The 17,530-nt window shown below is 33.5% G+C and overlaps 1 protein-coding gene across 1 annotated transcript; it reads right to left on the reverse strand.

Annotated features, from left to right (window-relative positions):
* Positions 1-4,200: 4,200 nt before the first annotated feature.
* Positions 4,201-16,982, reverse strand: LOC108193214 (cleavage and polyadenylation specificity factor subunit 2). Its single transcript, XM_017359783.2, has 18 exons — positions 16,731-16,982; positions 16,454-16,622; positions 15,475-15,571; positions 14,272-14,398; positions 14,080-14,195; positions 13,857-13,951; positions 13,632-13,783; positions 13,311-13,368; positions 13,124-13,231; positions 12,354-12,606; positions 9,611-9,795; positions 8,235-8,327; positions 6,808-6,906; positions 5,783-5,914; positions 5,662-5,706; positions 4,819-4,986; positions 4,595-4,672; positions 4,201-4,485 (listed from the first exon to the last, which is right to left on the reverse strand). The coding sequence occupies exons 1-18, from the start codon at positions 16,877-16,879 to the stop codon at positions 4,384-4,386; spliced, it is 2,226 nt and encodes a 741-aa protein (XP_017215272.1). The 5' UTR covers positions 16,880-16,982; the 3' UTR covers positions 4,201-4,383.
* Between the last annotated feature and the right edge of the window lie 548 nt (positions 16,983-17,530).

Consider the following 17,530-nt stretch of genomic DNA (forward strand, 5'->3'; position numbering starts at 1 on the left):
TCACCTATGAATCTGAGTTTTTCGGTTTATATGATTCAAGTTTAATTTCCTTAATAAGGATTTTAAATATATAATCTATTTTATAATTACAAGTCAATTTTATTAAATTTCATGTGACATGAGTGTATTATAAGTGAAAAACCATGAAGACACGATTATATAAGGTTATATAGTTATATGGAAGTAAAAAAATGTGATAATGCATCGAAGAAAAAAGTCAATTTCATGAGTTTATCGTAAAAATATCCTTTACATAATTTTAAATATCATATAAGGATATATATATAAGTTTGACTTATTCAAAAAACGTATGCTGCATTTTTTATAAATTCGTCACTTTTATTTTTACGAGAACATTTTTAATTAAATTATGAAAAAATAAACTGCATTCGGTTTTTAAGTTTTAACTTTTAACCCCCCTTCTTATCTCTGGGCTTATCTGTTTTAGACTTTTAGGTCTAGTACGTCACTTTCATAAAGACTCGTAATAATATACGGAGACTTTATCTCACCGTCACCACGGAAGTCAAAATCCAAAGACTCAGTTGAATCGGATGTGACTCGCTATCTCGCATTATCAGCTCAAACCATGAAACGTTCCATCTGACTTGCTTGGATTTTATTTAAACATTTACATTATTTTACAGATATATGCAATACAACTGCCCTGTATTTTTAAAATTATCAAAGACTCAAATAAACGACAAAGGAAACAAAAAGGTCACGCATTAAAATACACAAAATCTTAGTGACATTTTTGTATGTAACAATTGTATAGACCCGCTCACAATTTCGAAGTAATGGAGGTAATATATACTACAATAAAAGTAAAAATATTTATCACAGCTTAATATTTTCCTATCTCTTTTTTTTATAAGCAGGAATATATTAATCATGGGGATAAACCACCCCAGCCAGAATCTAGGGCCAAGCCCTATTAAAACCCATATAATCAAAACATATCAAAAGAAACTGGGAATTAAAATAAACATAAATGAAATTATGATTGACACATTGTGACCGTATAATCAAAATTATTATTAAAAAATTGAATAAAAATATATGAATGATATTATAATCTTTGAAAAATATTATAAACATAATAATCTTAGTTGTGCAATCAAAACACTTAAAAATATGTGCTGAAATCAAGTGATTTAAAACGATGAAAGTATTTCTTTCGATTTTTAACACATTCACGAAGGTGTATCAATCACATACCTCTCCAACTAATCTTAAATTTCTTATCTTTTTAATTAAGCATCAAACTTCAATTATTAATTTCTCGGCCTGGAGATTCCAACTCAGTTAACCCTCCTTGGTTTGGAAGCGATAAGCGAGGCTTATTGCCATAATCCACTAATGAAGACTTTCAAGTATCCGCCACTGCTTTCTGCAAATGTGTCCTTAATTGTTCCATTTATTAGTAATTAAAAAAGGAATCCTATTTAATTGAATCTGGCCAACACTCTCTCCTAATTATTATTATAATTAATATTCACACACTTAAGGAAACACAGCCATCTACAAACCACTTAGCCCCATGGCCTAGATTTTCCTACTAATATTCATAAACCCTAACTACAAATGGAGTGAAAATTTCTCAACATTGTTTTCTAGATACGCATGCCATGTTAGCAGCATTGTTTATATTTTAACTAATTTAAATTATGAATTTATTTTAACACTTTGACTCACTAATCCTTGAGTGGGTAATAAAATATTACCCTCCTGAGAAATTTGCACGAAAATGTTGTGAGTATTGAGAAAATGAAGCTAGGCATGTAACATGCAAGGTAGAGAAAATGAAGTATATGACAAACATTATTAAGAAGTATTATTGGCTTAGTGAATATTGACTTAATGTAATTATTTGTGTTCTTATGGAATCAACAGCATGTTATACATATAGGGTCAAAGTTTTTGTTTTTTTACATTTAGACTATCGATAGTCAAAAAGAGTAACCTAATTGACAGCAGATAGAGGAAGATCGTACCTCCCAGTCTCCCACTCAAATTATTAATACTTCCGCCCTCCTTTTTTACTGTCATATTTCTATTTTTGTTAGTCAAGTTGATTAAATTTTGACCAAAAATTATAAGTCGCTCTTTAATTATTTTAAAATATTAATAATTATATCTTAAAGTAGATTAAAAATTATTTCCGGTGACATTTTTTTTATTTTTTCAATTGATAAAATATTAATAAATTCTAGTCAAATTTTGATTAATTGACCGGCACAAAACCAAATGTGACATCTAAAAAGAGACAGAGGGAGTAAAACATATTTTTTGTATCTATCAGTTAAAAATTATAATTAGAGGACAATTTGTCTTCCGGTTGTCGAATATAGTTGAAATAAAATATTTCATACAATAAAGATGTAATGACTGTTTAGATAAATTATCAAGAAGCGGAAGTTATATTGATCGGATATGTTTATCTTGCCTTGTTTGCTGCAAACGATAACTTTTCTCAGGAAAAAATTATTATTTACAAAATACTCTACTCCTACTTATTGTATTTCCTATCTATTGGATTGAATTTTTTATAATACTCCCTCCGTTTCAATTTACATGTCCATTTTGAAGAAATCTTTTAGTTTCAAATTACTTGTCCATTTCAACTTTCAATGCAAAATCATAATTCCAAAATCAATTCTACTCCACATATCTCTTATTTATATATCCTAGATCAATCTAACTCCACATATTTTGATCATTTAATGCAATTAATTTGTGAACATCCACTTTTCTTAAACTGTGTGATTTTTTTAAAATAGACATTTAATTTGAAATGGAGGGAGTATCAGATGGATGACCAAGCATTTTCCTATTTAGAATGACCGATAAGATAGTGGGGGCAGTAATTAAGTAATTAATGTGTAATGCCAAAGGCACTGCCGTGTTTGGAACCTGTAAATCTGACAGTTGTAGCGCACCCAAGCTAGGCCAAGGTTTATTAATGCAGAAAGGTTTTCACCTTTTACTCAAATCTCGGATCATTCTGGGTGGTACCCCACTGAGGTACTGTTTGGGGTTGCTGTTGCGGACAGCAACAGAAAGCAGGTGAAAAACTGTTTGGTAAATCGAAAAGCAGTTTTTTCGAACAGCAGCTTTTAGCTGAAAAGCTGCTGTTAGAAAAAGCAGGTCCTCCCATGCTTTTGGAAAAAGCTGCTTTTCAGCTTTTGCAGAATGCTGTTATAGATTTCATTATAAAACCTCACCAAAAACATTATTTTTTTTAATATTATAACTCAAAATAAGTAAATATCAAAAAATTACCAAACAGTTATCTGATTTCTACAACAGCACTTATTTTACCAGCACTTTTTCTGACAGCACAACAATTTTTAACAGCACTCCCAAACAGACCCTAAGCCACTACCCGTGGCCGTTCATATTGAACTTAACAGTTGACCATGGTGGCCGTTCATATTGAACTTAACAGTTGACCATGGTCCTGTACTGCTGTACGTCGGCGGACAAAGCTACGAAAACATACCGCTACTGATAATGTGGTGTGATTAAAGTTCATTAAAAAAATGTAGAGTGGGCAAAAGTGCAGTGCATTAAATTGAATAACATTATAGAGCCGGACGCAGAAAATTTTTAATGAAAACCAAATAGAAATGAGTTCTTCTAAATTCTAACAATAAAACCCAAGTTTCTTGATGGTTCACTTAACGCAACTTCCACGAGTAAGTTCCGTAAGATGTTAAGTTTGGGACATGTATTGAAAAGATCATGAACAAAAACCTCGAGTTTATTAACTTAATATTCCAAGGCTTTATATTAAGCAATGCATTAAACAGTTTGCAGGCAGGAACTTATGCATACAGACACTCATCTGAAGAGACACAAACCATCAACGAGAAATATACTAGTAGTATGCTTATGGTGGCTGCCGGAGGGGGCCAAGGACCCCTTAGATCCGCCTCTCAGTCAGCATATGTTCGCAATATCTCACTAATATTTAAGATATTTAATATGCAGAACATATAAACAGAATATTCGGTATTCAATATAAACAGAATATTCGGTATTCAATTAGTATTGAAGTGCTATTATGTCATATAACAATTTATAGGGTTATATATAGTACTAAATTTCTTTAATCTACTTATAATAAATATATACATTAACCGAAATAGACGATACATGAAAAGTCTATATATCATTTCTAGTTTTACTTTGAGGTGGATTAAAGCTGAACCGGAGGTGATTCAGGTTCAACTTGAATACATACTATGTCAATTATTATAAACAGTGTTCAGTTGTCATCTCTCACTTCAGTTTCTAACATACACTAAAGATAAACAACAGAGGGTTGAGGACTACCAACATTCTACAGAAAATTACAGTTTCGTGTGGTGTTCAGGATCAAAGTGAATAAAATTGCGAATATAGATAGTTCCTAATCAAGTAGTATTCCTCTGACAAGGGACCTTCAATCACAATTTGTTGAATAGTAGCACCGCCACCCTACACCAATTTTATGCTAGAGTCAAACACACCGGTGACATGAATGGCAATTTGCCTAAAATGAACCTTTAGGGTTAGTAATATACAATAATGCTAAAGTTCTTCTCACCTTCTGACTTGCATCCCCGACCTTTCGCAGTGTCACATGCTCCCCACACCTCATCGCCCCAACACCAGCAAATTCCACCTGAAAAGGATGTTAGGTATCTACCAATAGCAACTTCCACAACTATTCCTAGTCAGCGGACTAAGAGATTTCCAGAAATGGGACTTCATTCAAATATAAGCAACTCAATAAATCAATAATGATAAACTATAGACATTTTGATGTACCTGGATACCCTTGCTTTCAAGGAACTGCTTGAAATCTGGCATTTTAATATCGCCAACAAGAACTGATTTATGCGGAGGTGCAGGGGTTGAAAGAGGAAGCAAAGACAACATGTCATTCTCTGTCTTTCCCACTTCAGCATCAACCCAGGCTATCTCGTAATCCCCAAGCTGTCATTGGGAACATTTTTGGTACAGTAAGCATTCTATTCTTCGAACATTTAAAAGCACTCATTCATCTGCTTAAATTTTTACAAATGTTTATATACTAACAATCTAATCTAGATACTCGATTGAACCATGTACAACCAATTTTATGGTGGCATCTATAGTTGCATATCATAAATTTGAACTTGCATGTCCTAATAAAATTCTTGGGTTTGTAATTTAAAAAAAAAAAACCCATACAGGCATAAAACTGGCATTCCATGCATGAGTGATGAATTGTAACAATTTATAGAAGTGTGCACCATATTCCATACCCTTATATAAAGCATACACAAAACTAGAAATCTCACAGAATATAGTACGAAGACATGCCTAGCAGTAAAAAATAAAAATATATTAATAATCTACAGAAATCCCCCTCCACATAGAGCAGCATGATTAAAAAGATATGATCCCATTCTCGATGCACAGCTCTAGGTTTACAGCTATTATCACTTCACAATATACTTGGGAATTTGAAAACTTACAATAACTATGAAGCAAAAATCGCAATCCAGGTCGCTGTTCATATGTTTTAAACAGTTCATTCCAACTATTTATTTGAAAACCGTCTACAAATGTTTTTTGCACACACATGCAAGCAGAAATAGACCACAACCTAAATATGTAGGCACTCACCTTCTTAAAAAGCACGTTACTCATCAATTTTTCAGAAAGTTGAACCTGTACATCAGACCAACAGTTACCAATTTACCCAGGTATTCGAAGTATATGTTCGTAAACAATGTTCATGTAATACCTTATATGCACATAGATCAGATGTGACATCAATTGTTTCATCGATCTGGGGAGCATATACATGAGGGCAGACATGTTTCAAACAGTACTGCTTTAGATGCTCTGTGGCCTCTGCAGATCCATGAACCAAGACCTTACAAGCAGAAACAGTTATATTATTATTTTACGGCCTATACCTCTTGCAAGTTTGCAACTAGGAAACCGCCTGTGATCAGCTTAAGAATAAGATGTAGGAAGTCGTAAAGCAAGGACACACCAATTAATCAAAATATCTCTCAAATAGTCACATGTCAGTGGAAGTGCAGAGGATAGAAGATAATGAAACAGGTATCATATGGCCAGCACTCATAGACTAATAGTATCAGAAAAAGAAACACAACTGTCATGTAATGTGATGAGTAACGGGAATACAAGTTTTTCATTACAATATTACATGCTCCAGTCAGTTACTTTCCTCTATACTTTTTAGTGTTAAAAAATATTTTAATATTTGCGTCATGTAGATGGTAAATATTCTAAAATGTAGTTTATTATGCAATTCTAACAACTCATATGATTACGTTTAAACATTTGACACAATAATAGAAATTTACGAACTACATCGAGTTGGCAAATAGGAAAAATACTATTAAATGTAAACAATTTTAGATTGTCTTCTGTATATACTTATTACATACGGTACTAGTTAATATATTTTTATTTCCTATAACCTGCTTTGGTGGTTGACGGAATCTCATGTATATCAACATATAAAAGCAAATGCTACCAAATAGAAAGGAGCATGATGTATGTCAGATGACCACAATAAGCAGATATCAAGCTCAATTCATCAATCTTTCAGGTAAATTAATATAGCGAGGACACTTCTACGTATCCTCCAGATTCTTATGAAATATCAGAATCTAATATATGTGCACCAAGGAGGCAAAGACCTTATTTAGATGGATAAAATGCATCACTGGACAAATTCGAAGAACTGAATCTTTGCTGTTTATATGAGATGACACTAAGATTCATTATACATACAAGCTTTAGTGGAGCAACATGGCTTAAAATTGATTTAACTGAGCGGCCATCAGAACGTCCTTCAAAATCCATGAAACTCAAAGAACACTTGACTTGGACCTGGAAGAGAACACATTTGAGAAACCGAATTAGAAACTATAAAACCTACTGATAAGTAAGAAACAGTATCACCAAAAAAAAATTGAACTAGAAATAGTATATCTTTCTTTCATGGACATAAAAAAACAGAACCCAGTATTACCCTTCTTTTGTAAAAACATGGTATAATTTAACAAAATATATGGTATTTTCACCGAAAAGAGTCATATTATAAGCTAAAATCGACTATTGATTGTCAAGTGAAACCTTATTATAAATGCAAAAAAAGAGATTGCACAAAGACAAATAGAAGCCAAACAATACAATTAATTATAGGTGCTTCGATCTTAAGCAATGCAGGATTCCCAGAAACCTTGCCTCAAATGTATCCCAAAGTATGTCACCTATACTTGTTGGCTAAGGGGTCTCGACTCTCGAGTACCAATTACCAACACATGGATGCCATATACATTTGACAAATTGTAAAATACCCTAGAATTATTCTTTGGTTAATCCATGTTTCCTGTTTTAGCTAAAAAGTTTCCCAGAGATTCATTGTCATGAGGGTGCCAAGGTTGCGCGATGGCAAGGAATAAGCAATACCACGCGAACAGATCAAAGAACTATGACATTCTAGCCGTAGAGAAAGACATGGCATCCTGCTCGCCAAGTACTCCGGTTCAAATATGTTTTGGTGGTTATTGGGATACATACCCTAGTCTCCTTGAACAACTTTGTCAAATGGTGCAGTTTCTCACTCTCGTCACTTATATTGTTTTATCTTCCTCCCTTCTTTCTTTGTTTTTTTTTTCTTTTTTATGATCCATTAGCCAAATATATATAAAACATTGTATAATCTATTAAATATGTGGAAAAAGTATATCACTTAAACTATTATTATCTTTTTTTATACTATAAATTTTTGGGACAATTACATGTAATGCAACATAAAATTTTATAATAATTACTGTTACTTTATTTAACCAATAGAACAATAAAATCCATCTAGTTGGATTCTAGATATCCACACATTTATGCATAGCACTAGTACTATATAGGATTTTGAATATCTATGCAACACATACGGTATCATGTTATAAGATGAACGACTAGTGGACTAGACGTAAAGGTGCGCCCTTCCATGCCTAGGTTGTGGGTTTAATACTCATTCACCCATCCCCTTTAAAAAGTATGTTTAACTATCAAAAGAAACTGACTATAGGTGTTGTGTTAGTATTTACTATGATATATATGGTGACCAACATAGATGTTGCATCCTAGCACCCCTTACTATGGTTGTGGTTTCCGTAACAACTATGCAAGGAATAAAAGGACAGATAAAGACTTACTGCAAGTTCAGAAGAGACAACTTTTGACGGCTTCATGTCCAGTATTAAACTAGCAGCTCCTTCATCAAATTTTCCATCAAGATCTCCATCAACCTAAGGAGAACATCAATGTGAGACATTAGGACCGCAACATAACTGAGTTACTTGTATAACTGACCCCATGAAGTAACATATCTCACATCAAATCATAATTAATACAAAAACCATGTGTGCTGAGCAGTCCACAGAAAATGAGCATATACAACAACATGCAAAGTGAACAAATCTGTCAGAACATTCTGTCACAATCATGTTTCTAAATATAGAGATGTAATTTTAAAAAGGCCGAATTATCCAAACAAGTGTTTATACAAGCATAAATGTATCTCCGAATCGTAATCAATACACACACATAGGGTTGTTAACGAAACGAACATTTAATGAAATATTCGGTATTCGAATTCGTTTAGTATTATTCGTGTTCGTTTATTAACAAATACAAATACGAATTCAAATCTTAAAAAATATTCGGTTCATTAACAAATACAAATTCGAATAGATAAATATTCGTATTCGCTATTCGCTTAATTATTCGGAAATTAAATATTATATATATATATATATATATATTATTTTATATTATATATAAAAATATTATATTTCTTATTTAATAGGATTATAGATTATTTTGGGACCAGATGTTAAATTAAACCAGCCCCGTCCATATACTAAAAGGTTGAGCCAGTGAAAGTTCTGTTGCATGATCTTAGAGTTAATTAAGACATATTAAACTTTACATTTTGGTTGTAATTGAATTTTGTTTCTTTGAATTGGATGATTGTAGTCTGTATAATTACTATTTTATAGTTTGCTTGAATTGGTGTAGTATGAGAGTTTATTACTTTTGTCACGAGCTAGCACTTCAGTTATTTAGTTCCTTTTTGTTTTAAATGAGTATCTTAAACGAATATGAATAGTTCGTGAATCTAACCGAATCCGAATACGAAAACAAATAATTATTCGGATAATAAGAATATATGTATTTAAACCGAATACAAATACGAAAATTAAGATATTCGTTTCGAATTCGTTTCGTTAACAGCCCTACACACACACACACACACACACACACACACACATATCAGTATATCACATAAGAATATCATTAAACAGAAATAGCTTTGCAAACACAAAAGTTCATTTATTAAAGTGAATATTGCACTGCTGACCAGAATTCTACGGCACCCCAACCTTGTTTTCAGCAGGGGTCAACTGTCAAACATGACATTATGTTTGATCATATCCTAGAGTTCACTGAGTAATACCATTGAGGAAATAAGAAGGAAAAGTAAACTATTTACCAGAAGGATAGAACTTTGTATTAAAAGCTGACTTACCGCCATGGATGCAAGGTCCGCGTCTTCTTCCTTGATCACATAATCATCTGGATTGATTACTTCACCAAAATCATCCCATTCAGAGAAATTTTCATAGAAAGGGAACATAGGGGCAACACTGGTTGAAGGTGGAACAAATCCATCAATTAATATGTCTCGATAAGCATCACCACTTGGAGCAGCAGCTGAAAAAAAAATCATCCATTATTTTTTGTTTCTTCGGAAAATTCATCCATTATTAGAAAAATTATAACATGAAAGCTTGCTGTTTTGCAATGGGTCTGTAATTTCTACATACATGTACTTCAGCAGTCAGCGTATGCATATCTGATGTAAATTAAGTTATAAAAATCACCACAAAAAGGAAATGCTACAACGGCAGGGACTGTGAGACGCTGACCATAGCTAAATTACATACCAATGAAACAATCGACATGCCCAGATTGAAGCTGTAAATATGAGAACCAAGGCAATTCATCCAAAGGCTATTTGGCATATTAAGGGTTCGAGTGAGGGTTCGAGTGAGTTAACTTGGTTATGTCAAAAATGATGTGAGATAAGAATTCAAGCAAAGCACAGGGAGAAAGTGTACATCAGTTGACAAAATCTAGTAAGGCATGCTGATGTCTAATATATTTCCCTCTGTCCCACTTTTATTGTCCTCTTTACTTTTGGCATGCATTTTAGGGTATATAAAGCTTAGTTCCATATTTTTTTCTGAATAAAAGTTTAATGTTTGTATTTTAATTCAGAAAAAAAAATTCAAAGAAGTTATAGAACTATATTTTATATGCATCTTAAAATGTGTGCCAAAAGTAAAAGGGACAATAAAAGTGGGACGGACGGAGTACCAAAATCACCTTTTTTTTTCACTTCACTAAGTAAAAAGTACAATAAGAGCACAAAACATAACATAAAAACCACGTGCCAACTGCCAACTTGTTTTTTAATCAAACCAGTCATATAATACAATCAATTAATTTACCATATATTCTTTCAAATTTGAACAATACTTAAGCATATATATCAATCAAATTAAGCTCGTACATATCCCTCACAAACTTAGCCACCAAGACTTGCTATTCAAGTGATTAACTTAATACACAATTGCAAAATTTGTGGTACCTATCAAACTTTGTGACCACGACTTACCATTTAAGTAATTTACACAATATTATTCAACAGACCATATTGAATGGGATCATCAAGACCCGTTCCCTGACAAGCTAGGTATATTATAGTAAGAAGAACCGTATGACTGTATCAGGTACTAGGGTTTATAGTTTAGTATATTTTGATGTCTGTGTGATTTTTGTCAGGAACTAATGGTTTTAGTTTGTAATTTTTTGATGTATGTGTCCAGTGTTTGTGTAAAGTAAATGCTGTAAACAGTTGAGAAACAGAGGGCTATTGCTGATAAGAGATAGAACACAAAGATCGAAGCATAAATAGATAGAGATGGATAGAGATGATTAGATAAAGATAGATAAATAGAGGGAGGGAGGGAGGGGGGGGGGGGGGGGGGGGACCAGAGGTGGTCGAACTCTTTTTCCATTGTCTGATATTCAAAACACAATGCATGACTGAAAACACAAACAAGACTACTATATACAGAGCTATAACTAACTAAACCCAAATAACCTTAGGCTTACTAATATTTCTCAATAGTACTGCCTACAGTTCTTGACATTTTGTGACTGAAGGCCGCCCTTGAGCTTGATAAAGAAAACATCTGGATAGCTCAACTATAGTAACAAAAAAGGAATCATGATCTTTTTCATTAGCTAGTGACAGATATAATAGGCCTTTCATAAGGTCTATAAATATTATACTAGCACAATATAATTACAAATCATTGATGGCCATCTTGGCCTTAACCATACAACAATTTAGTAAAAGTTTCATTTCAAAGGAGCTAGAATACATGCTTAGTATATCTCAACCATTTCTCCAGCAACCAACAGATCAAAATTTTCACGTGAAGAACGGTTATATTAATAAGGTGTGACTTGGATATTAAACTGTAAGCATTTAAGGGAATCAACCAGCTATTAAAGGGGTGGATGATTTAGGGTTTAGGGTTTCAGTGGAATTCATTAAGTTCATTGACTATTTATCTATTTGCAGAGTTGGACAAATTCAGGCAGAGCTAAGCAAGATTTGAGCAGATTTTGTCAGAGTTGGCCTTTTTTTCTCAAATTTATTCGAAGTACATCAGTAGACTTTATAAAGTAGTATAGAATTCCTTAAAGATTAATTAGTTAAATACTACCATATATTTGGATATCTTAGAATCCAATCTAATACCACCAAGACACCAAATTTTTAATCACACTTCACAATCGTGATTGAAAACCAGCAAGTCTTAACTGTATACCAGCAAGGTTTTAGGGACTTCTAAAGTCTTGATGGAATACCATTAACCTTCTCAATTATTTTTCGTGTACCTATTTCTTTCAATGTTAGCTCGACGCGTTATTCTCCAAGTTCAAATTTTCAAATGTGAACATAAAAGATAATTTTAATTAGGTTATCATATTAAAGTGTACACTAATACATATACTCTTCTTTGCGATGGCAGATAGTAAACAAGGTTTTATATAGGGAAGAAATGTGGATGGAACTGGTTCAGCTTGAGCAACTTAATTGACTATACGTATATTAGATATTATTAAAACAAAGTAGTCCTATAACAGGCTCTTAAGCATTCGAGTGTAATCAGAATATCAAAAGATCAATGTACCATCAGAAGCAGCATGACTGGAGCTACCATCAACAACCATTGGATCACCCACGGGTATGTCAGCCCCAACAGCCGCTTTTGATTCTTCCTCCTTGATGAGACTAGCTTTTAAAGCTTCTTCTCTTTTAATTCGATTCTGCTCTTCTTCGTAAGCAACTAACTCTTCACCAACTAAGGGAACCCTCTTGGACAAGGTAACTTTGACAGCTTTAGGAGGTGGATCTGACTGAAGCATTCGAGCGAGAGTGCCAAACTACATGCAGTTCATGGAGCATTTTAATATATTTCCAGAAGATGGAGGAAAAGAAGATTAAACATTGAAAAAAATAATAATAATTGCTGAACATGCTACTAGTAAATTTTGTAAATATATATTGTAAATCTTTACTATAAAGTAGGATATGTTAACAGTTTGTGGACAAGTTCAAACAAAAGATGAAAGGTAGTTGACTGGTAAATGTCGGTGCCTTGTGACGAACAAGGGTAACTCTAAAAAAGGAAAAGAACACTTAAATCTTATCAAGTTATAAATAACACAGCTTAAAAGGTCCAGAAAATATGGACAACTCTTAGGGGAAACATTCATGATAACACTTTTAGCAAAAAGGAGAAGCTGTTTTTATCTCGTCAGAGCAGGAAATTTGACAATATTGTCGAGTATGGTATCCAGAAGTAATTCTCAGATGGTCAAACATATAATTCTATTATGAAATGTGCAGAAGATGCAGGTCAAGTGTGTAATAAATGCTAATTAACATCCTAGAAATAACCTGGCCTCGCTCTGTGAAAAGGATAAGATTCTTGGCATCTGCAGCCCACTCAATAAAGATGTCATGTGCAAACCCAGCTTCCAAACTGGCCATGGATGACAGAACAACCTAAAAGAGATTAATAGTCACTTTCATCTTGAGAGCATTCAATAGAATTTATCAACCTTTGGATTTTAGATAGGCATACCTTTGGACCATCTGGAACATTTTCTAGTTCAGCCTTACTTATTAAAAGTTTTACATGCCTGAAATTTGTAACTATATCCCGTTAATACATATCAGGATAATTATGTAGCGAACAAACGGAGGATGAGAATCAAATTTGTTGCACATCAGTAACTAGAAACAAAACCATGTTCATTCTATTTTTTATATACAAATGAAGTCAGAGCAACACCCAACAATTGAAGCAATAAAAGAGATGTCATATGACATAATGCTATAAATGCTTGTCTGAAAATCATGCACTTCATTTTATGAATATAATAAAGTTCCAATGGCATCTTACTTCAGAAGAAAAGAGTTATCCCGAGAGTTCTCAAAAGATTTTGCTATTGAATCGCTCATCCACTCAAGAAAACTCTTGACATAATCAATCGTGCTTGAGGAAACATTTGTGAGAAAGTAGATAGGGTAGGCCAAGTGAAGTTGTGCCCAGCACTGTGAATACAAAAAAGCGGTTTAGAATAATAGCATAAGATACTGATATTAGATCATAACTTTGCAAAATGACCTGTTCCAGTATCAAAATTAACTCTAATATCCGACCAGCTGTATCCACAGGGAGCAGTACATTTCCATGCCCCTCAAGTGTCTTTCGAATGGCATCTGCAAAAGCATAGTAGACGAATCACAAACAAATCTACAAGGAAATCAAAATTCATGAATAAGGCTTTTTTCAAAGTGTCAGACTGCAATCAGGCTTCTGCTATGATAAAATAAAATAAGGAATTTACCAATAAATTCTTGGTCTCTTTGACGTCTGGGAGGCTGACTATTCAACGCATTATAAGCATCAGTTATGAGAACAGCAGGCCTAACAAATGATTCTAGAACAGTTCCATTTAAGTGCCTGGTGGATATCACAGCTGTAAGCAAGCGCTTTCCTTTCAGAAACTTAAGAGAAGATGAGTCCATTGACAGGGTACCTTTCTTTGCGATGGTTGAAGTCAACAGCATAAATGACATCTTCACCATCTTTGGTTATCTTCCAGATAGTGCCTCCTAACAGACGGCCAGCAACATGAGGAGCAATTACTATTCCTTCTCCTTTTCCTAGTATCATTCAAAAAAACTCAAAAATTAGATCAAAAATCAGATTAAGGAATAACTCTTAAAATGAAATTGAAAAAATTAGTCCTTATCAACATACTTCTCCATATAAGAAAAAAAGACGCAGAGGGAAGAGAAATGTGTTGATAGTATTATTTACACATATAGCATAATAGACCAAGAATAAAGAATTATTATAATTCTAAATTGTCAGCAAAAGTAATTTAAGTACTAAGACCATCTGTAGAGTCCAGAATAAGTTTGGTACACCGTCCACCTATTGTTCTGGTAGTCAGCGTGTTAGTGTTTATGAGGATCTGGTCAGGGGTGATGTATATCGTTGATACTGAAATTTAATAGGATTGATTGCAGGTCAAAGCACCAAAATGGGTGATTGCCTATTCGTATTGTATAACCTGCAAATACGGTTCCGGGATGAAAGGGCTGGTAGCAAAAATATAAACAATTAATATACCTAAAATACATAAATATTGTATACAATATTACAATTTGTAAATTTCAAATAACTAATGAACTACAAATACAGTTTAATATTTGTACACTTATATAAAATTTCAAATAACTAATGAACTATAAATCCAGTTTAAAATTTGTGCACTTATATTCCAAGTCACCATTCAATTCTGTCCAACCATTCATAAACAAAACAAGCACACACATATGTATACAATATACATATTTCTTGGGCAAGAATCTAAAATCTACAAAATTATACATTTAACATACAAGAGTTAAAGAAACAATATGCTATATGCATTTTAGTATACTTCAGAACAAATTTATGAATGTTCTAGGCTTTAAAGTGGCGGCTGATTCTGCACCCCCACCCCTAGTTCCATCCCCGATACCATGTGCAAATCATGTCTACTCCACAAAAATATGAAAGTTTTACTAAAATTTCCTTTCTTGTCTTCTTAACGAAGGAAAATAGGAAATAACTTAAGTACTCAAAGAAACCTCACAAGGGGCTTCAGCTAATGCAGATATAGACATGCGAAATTTGACAATGTCTAATGCAAAAAAAAAAAACAGTTTAAAAAATTGACATCAGCAACTACCAGACATATGATGATTTTGGGAGTAGGCTAGTCTTGTCACATTTTGAAAAGCAGAATCAACATCATCCAGTGTGAATAAGTCAAACTCCGATACTTGCTGCAGCAGAAGTATAAAACAAAAATGTCAACAACTTAACATTAACATGCGTGGAAGATAAAGATATTTAATAAGGCCAAAATTCAAAGGCATGTATTCTAATAGACCAAAGAACTAGACACTCTGGACCATTCATTGTAATACTAAGCTTTTAAAGGACCAAAAAGTTAAGTAATAGGTACATATACTATTACGTATATGAGTAAATCATGTTCAGTTGTGATAACTTAATGGCTTAGTTCAGGTACCAGCATTACCAATTAACATATGACAGTTAGCTTGTACATAAATATCACATACTACACGTTTATACAAACACCAAGTACAATCACTTGACTACTATAGCATCATTTCACAAAGTTAAGTTACGAGCAGCACCGGTCATCAAAAGCAGTCATCAATAACCACACTATCATGACTACTGTACCATCATTTCACTGAACTAAATTACAATCAGAATTAACATGCATGGAAGATAGGCAAGTGTTCTGCTAGACCAAAAGAACCAGATGCTTTAAACAGTTCATTGTAATACTAGACTTTTATAGGAGTAAGAAGTTGGCTAATAAGTACATATATTACCAAATCTATCAGCAAATCATGTTCAATTCTTACTAAAGTCTTAGATAATAACTAAATAGCTTATGCCGTGTGCCCGCATTACCAATCAATATCATCATAGGACAGTTAGCTTGTAAGTAGATATCACATACTATACATTTATACAAACACCAGTTGTAAATTTGTAATCACCAAACACTCGACTACAATAGCATCATTTCACAAATTCAAGTTACTAGGCAACTACTGTCGCATCGTTTCACCAAACTAAATTACGAACAAAAATCAACAACCAAAAGCAATTGAAATAAGACTATTCACCTTGCGTGAAAAATAATGATCATACAAAGTAAGCAACCCTAATCTATGCACAGGCACAGTCGAGAAAACCGGAGCCGAGAGCCCCAGCTGTTTCATAGCATACGGCAAAGCTCCAAGGTGAAGCGTATCATAATGCGACAACAACACGGCGTCCACACTCGCCGCAACCCTAAAACACAATCACAATTCCACATTACATGCTAAATTGAAACAAATTGAATTGGTAGCATTTGTTCCGAAAATGTAGGAAAACTGTGAGAGAGGGAGTTGAGATTACCGGGAGAGAGGCTCGAGGAGGGAGGGGTCGAAGTGGTCGGTCCAGCCGCAGTCGAGGAGGAAGTTGAAGCCGTCGATGGTGACGAGGTAGGAGAGGGGGTTCTCGTTGTAGACGCCGCAGAGGGGCGTCACTTGCACTGATGTTCCCATTGGCGAGAGAGATAGAGGGGGAGAGAGAATAGGAGAGAGAGAGAGAGGGTTTTAGTTTGTTGGGGGAGATGGTGGTGTAATTGGGTCGGGTTTGTTCGGGTTGATTTTGAAATTGTGTTCAATTGTTTGTCGCCCCGCCCTATAGCATTTTGCTATGATAATAATAAAATAAAATTGTATGTACAGGGTTTAAGCATGGATGATGGATATTGAAAATTGTGTACAACATAGTGGAAAAAAGAAAGAAAACTGGGTGAAAATTGATGCGATGCTGAGACTCGTTTATTTTTAATGTATAAAAGAGATATGATAAAATGAAAGTGGCTTGGGGAAAAAATGGGAGAAATGATGGGATTTATTAACTATGTGATAAGTTTTAAATATAAAAAATTAGATGGGATAACTCAAAAAAGAAACCGCAAAGAATAGTTGGGATGGAGAAAGTAAATAATTATGTATTATACTTATATCAAAAAATTGGTTTTTCAATAATTTTTTTATTGGTGTTCAATATGGTAATAGAAAATATTGATATTTTAATGTTGATGCCATATTCCAGATATTTATATTGAAGAATAAAGAGAGAAGATATAATAATATAATGAAAAAGTTTTAAATAAATATCAACCAATCAATATTTCGTTATTAATG

This window comes from Daucus carota, chromosome 7, assembly GCF_001625215.2.
Source record: "Daucus carota subsp. sativus chromosome 7, DH1 v3.0, whole genome shotgun sequence".
Taxonomy (NCBI): Eukaryota; Viridiplantae; Streptophyta; class Magnoliopsida; order Apiales; family Apiaceae; genus Daucus; species Daucus carota.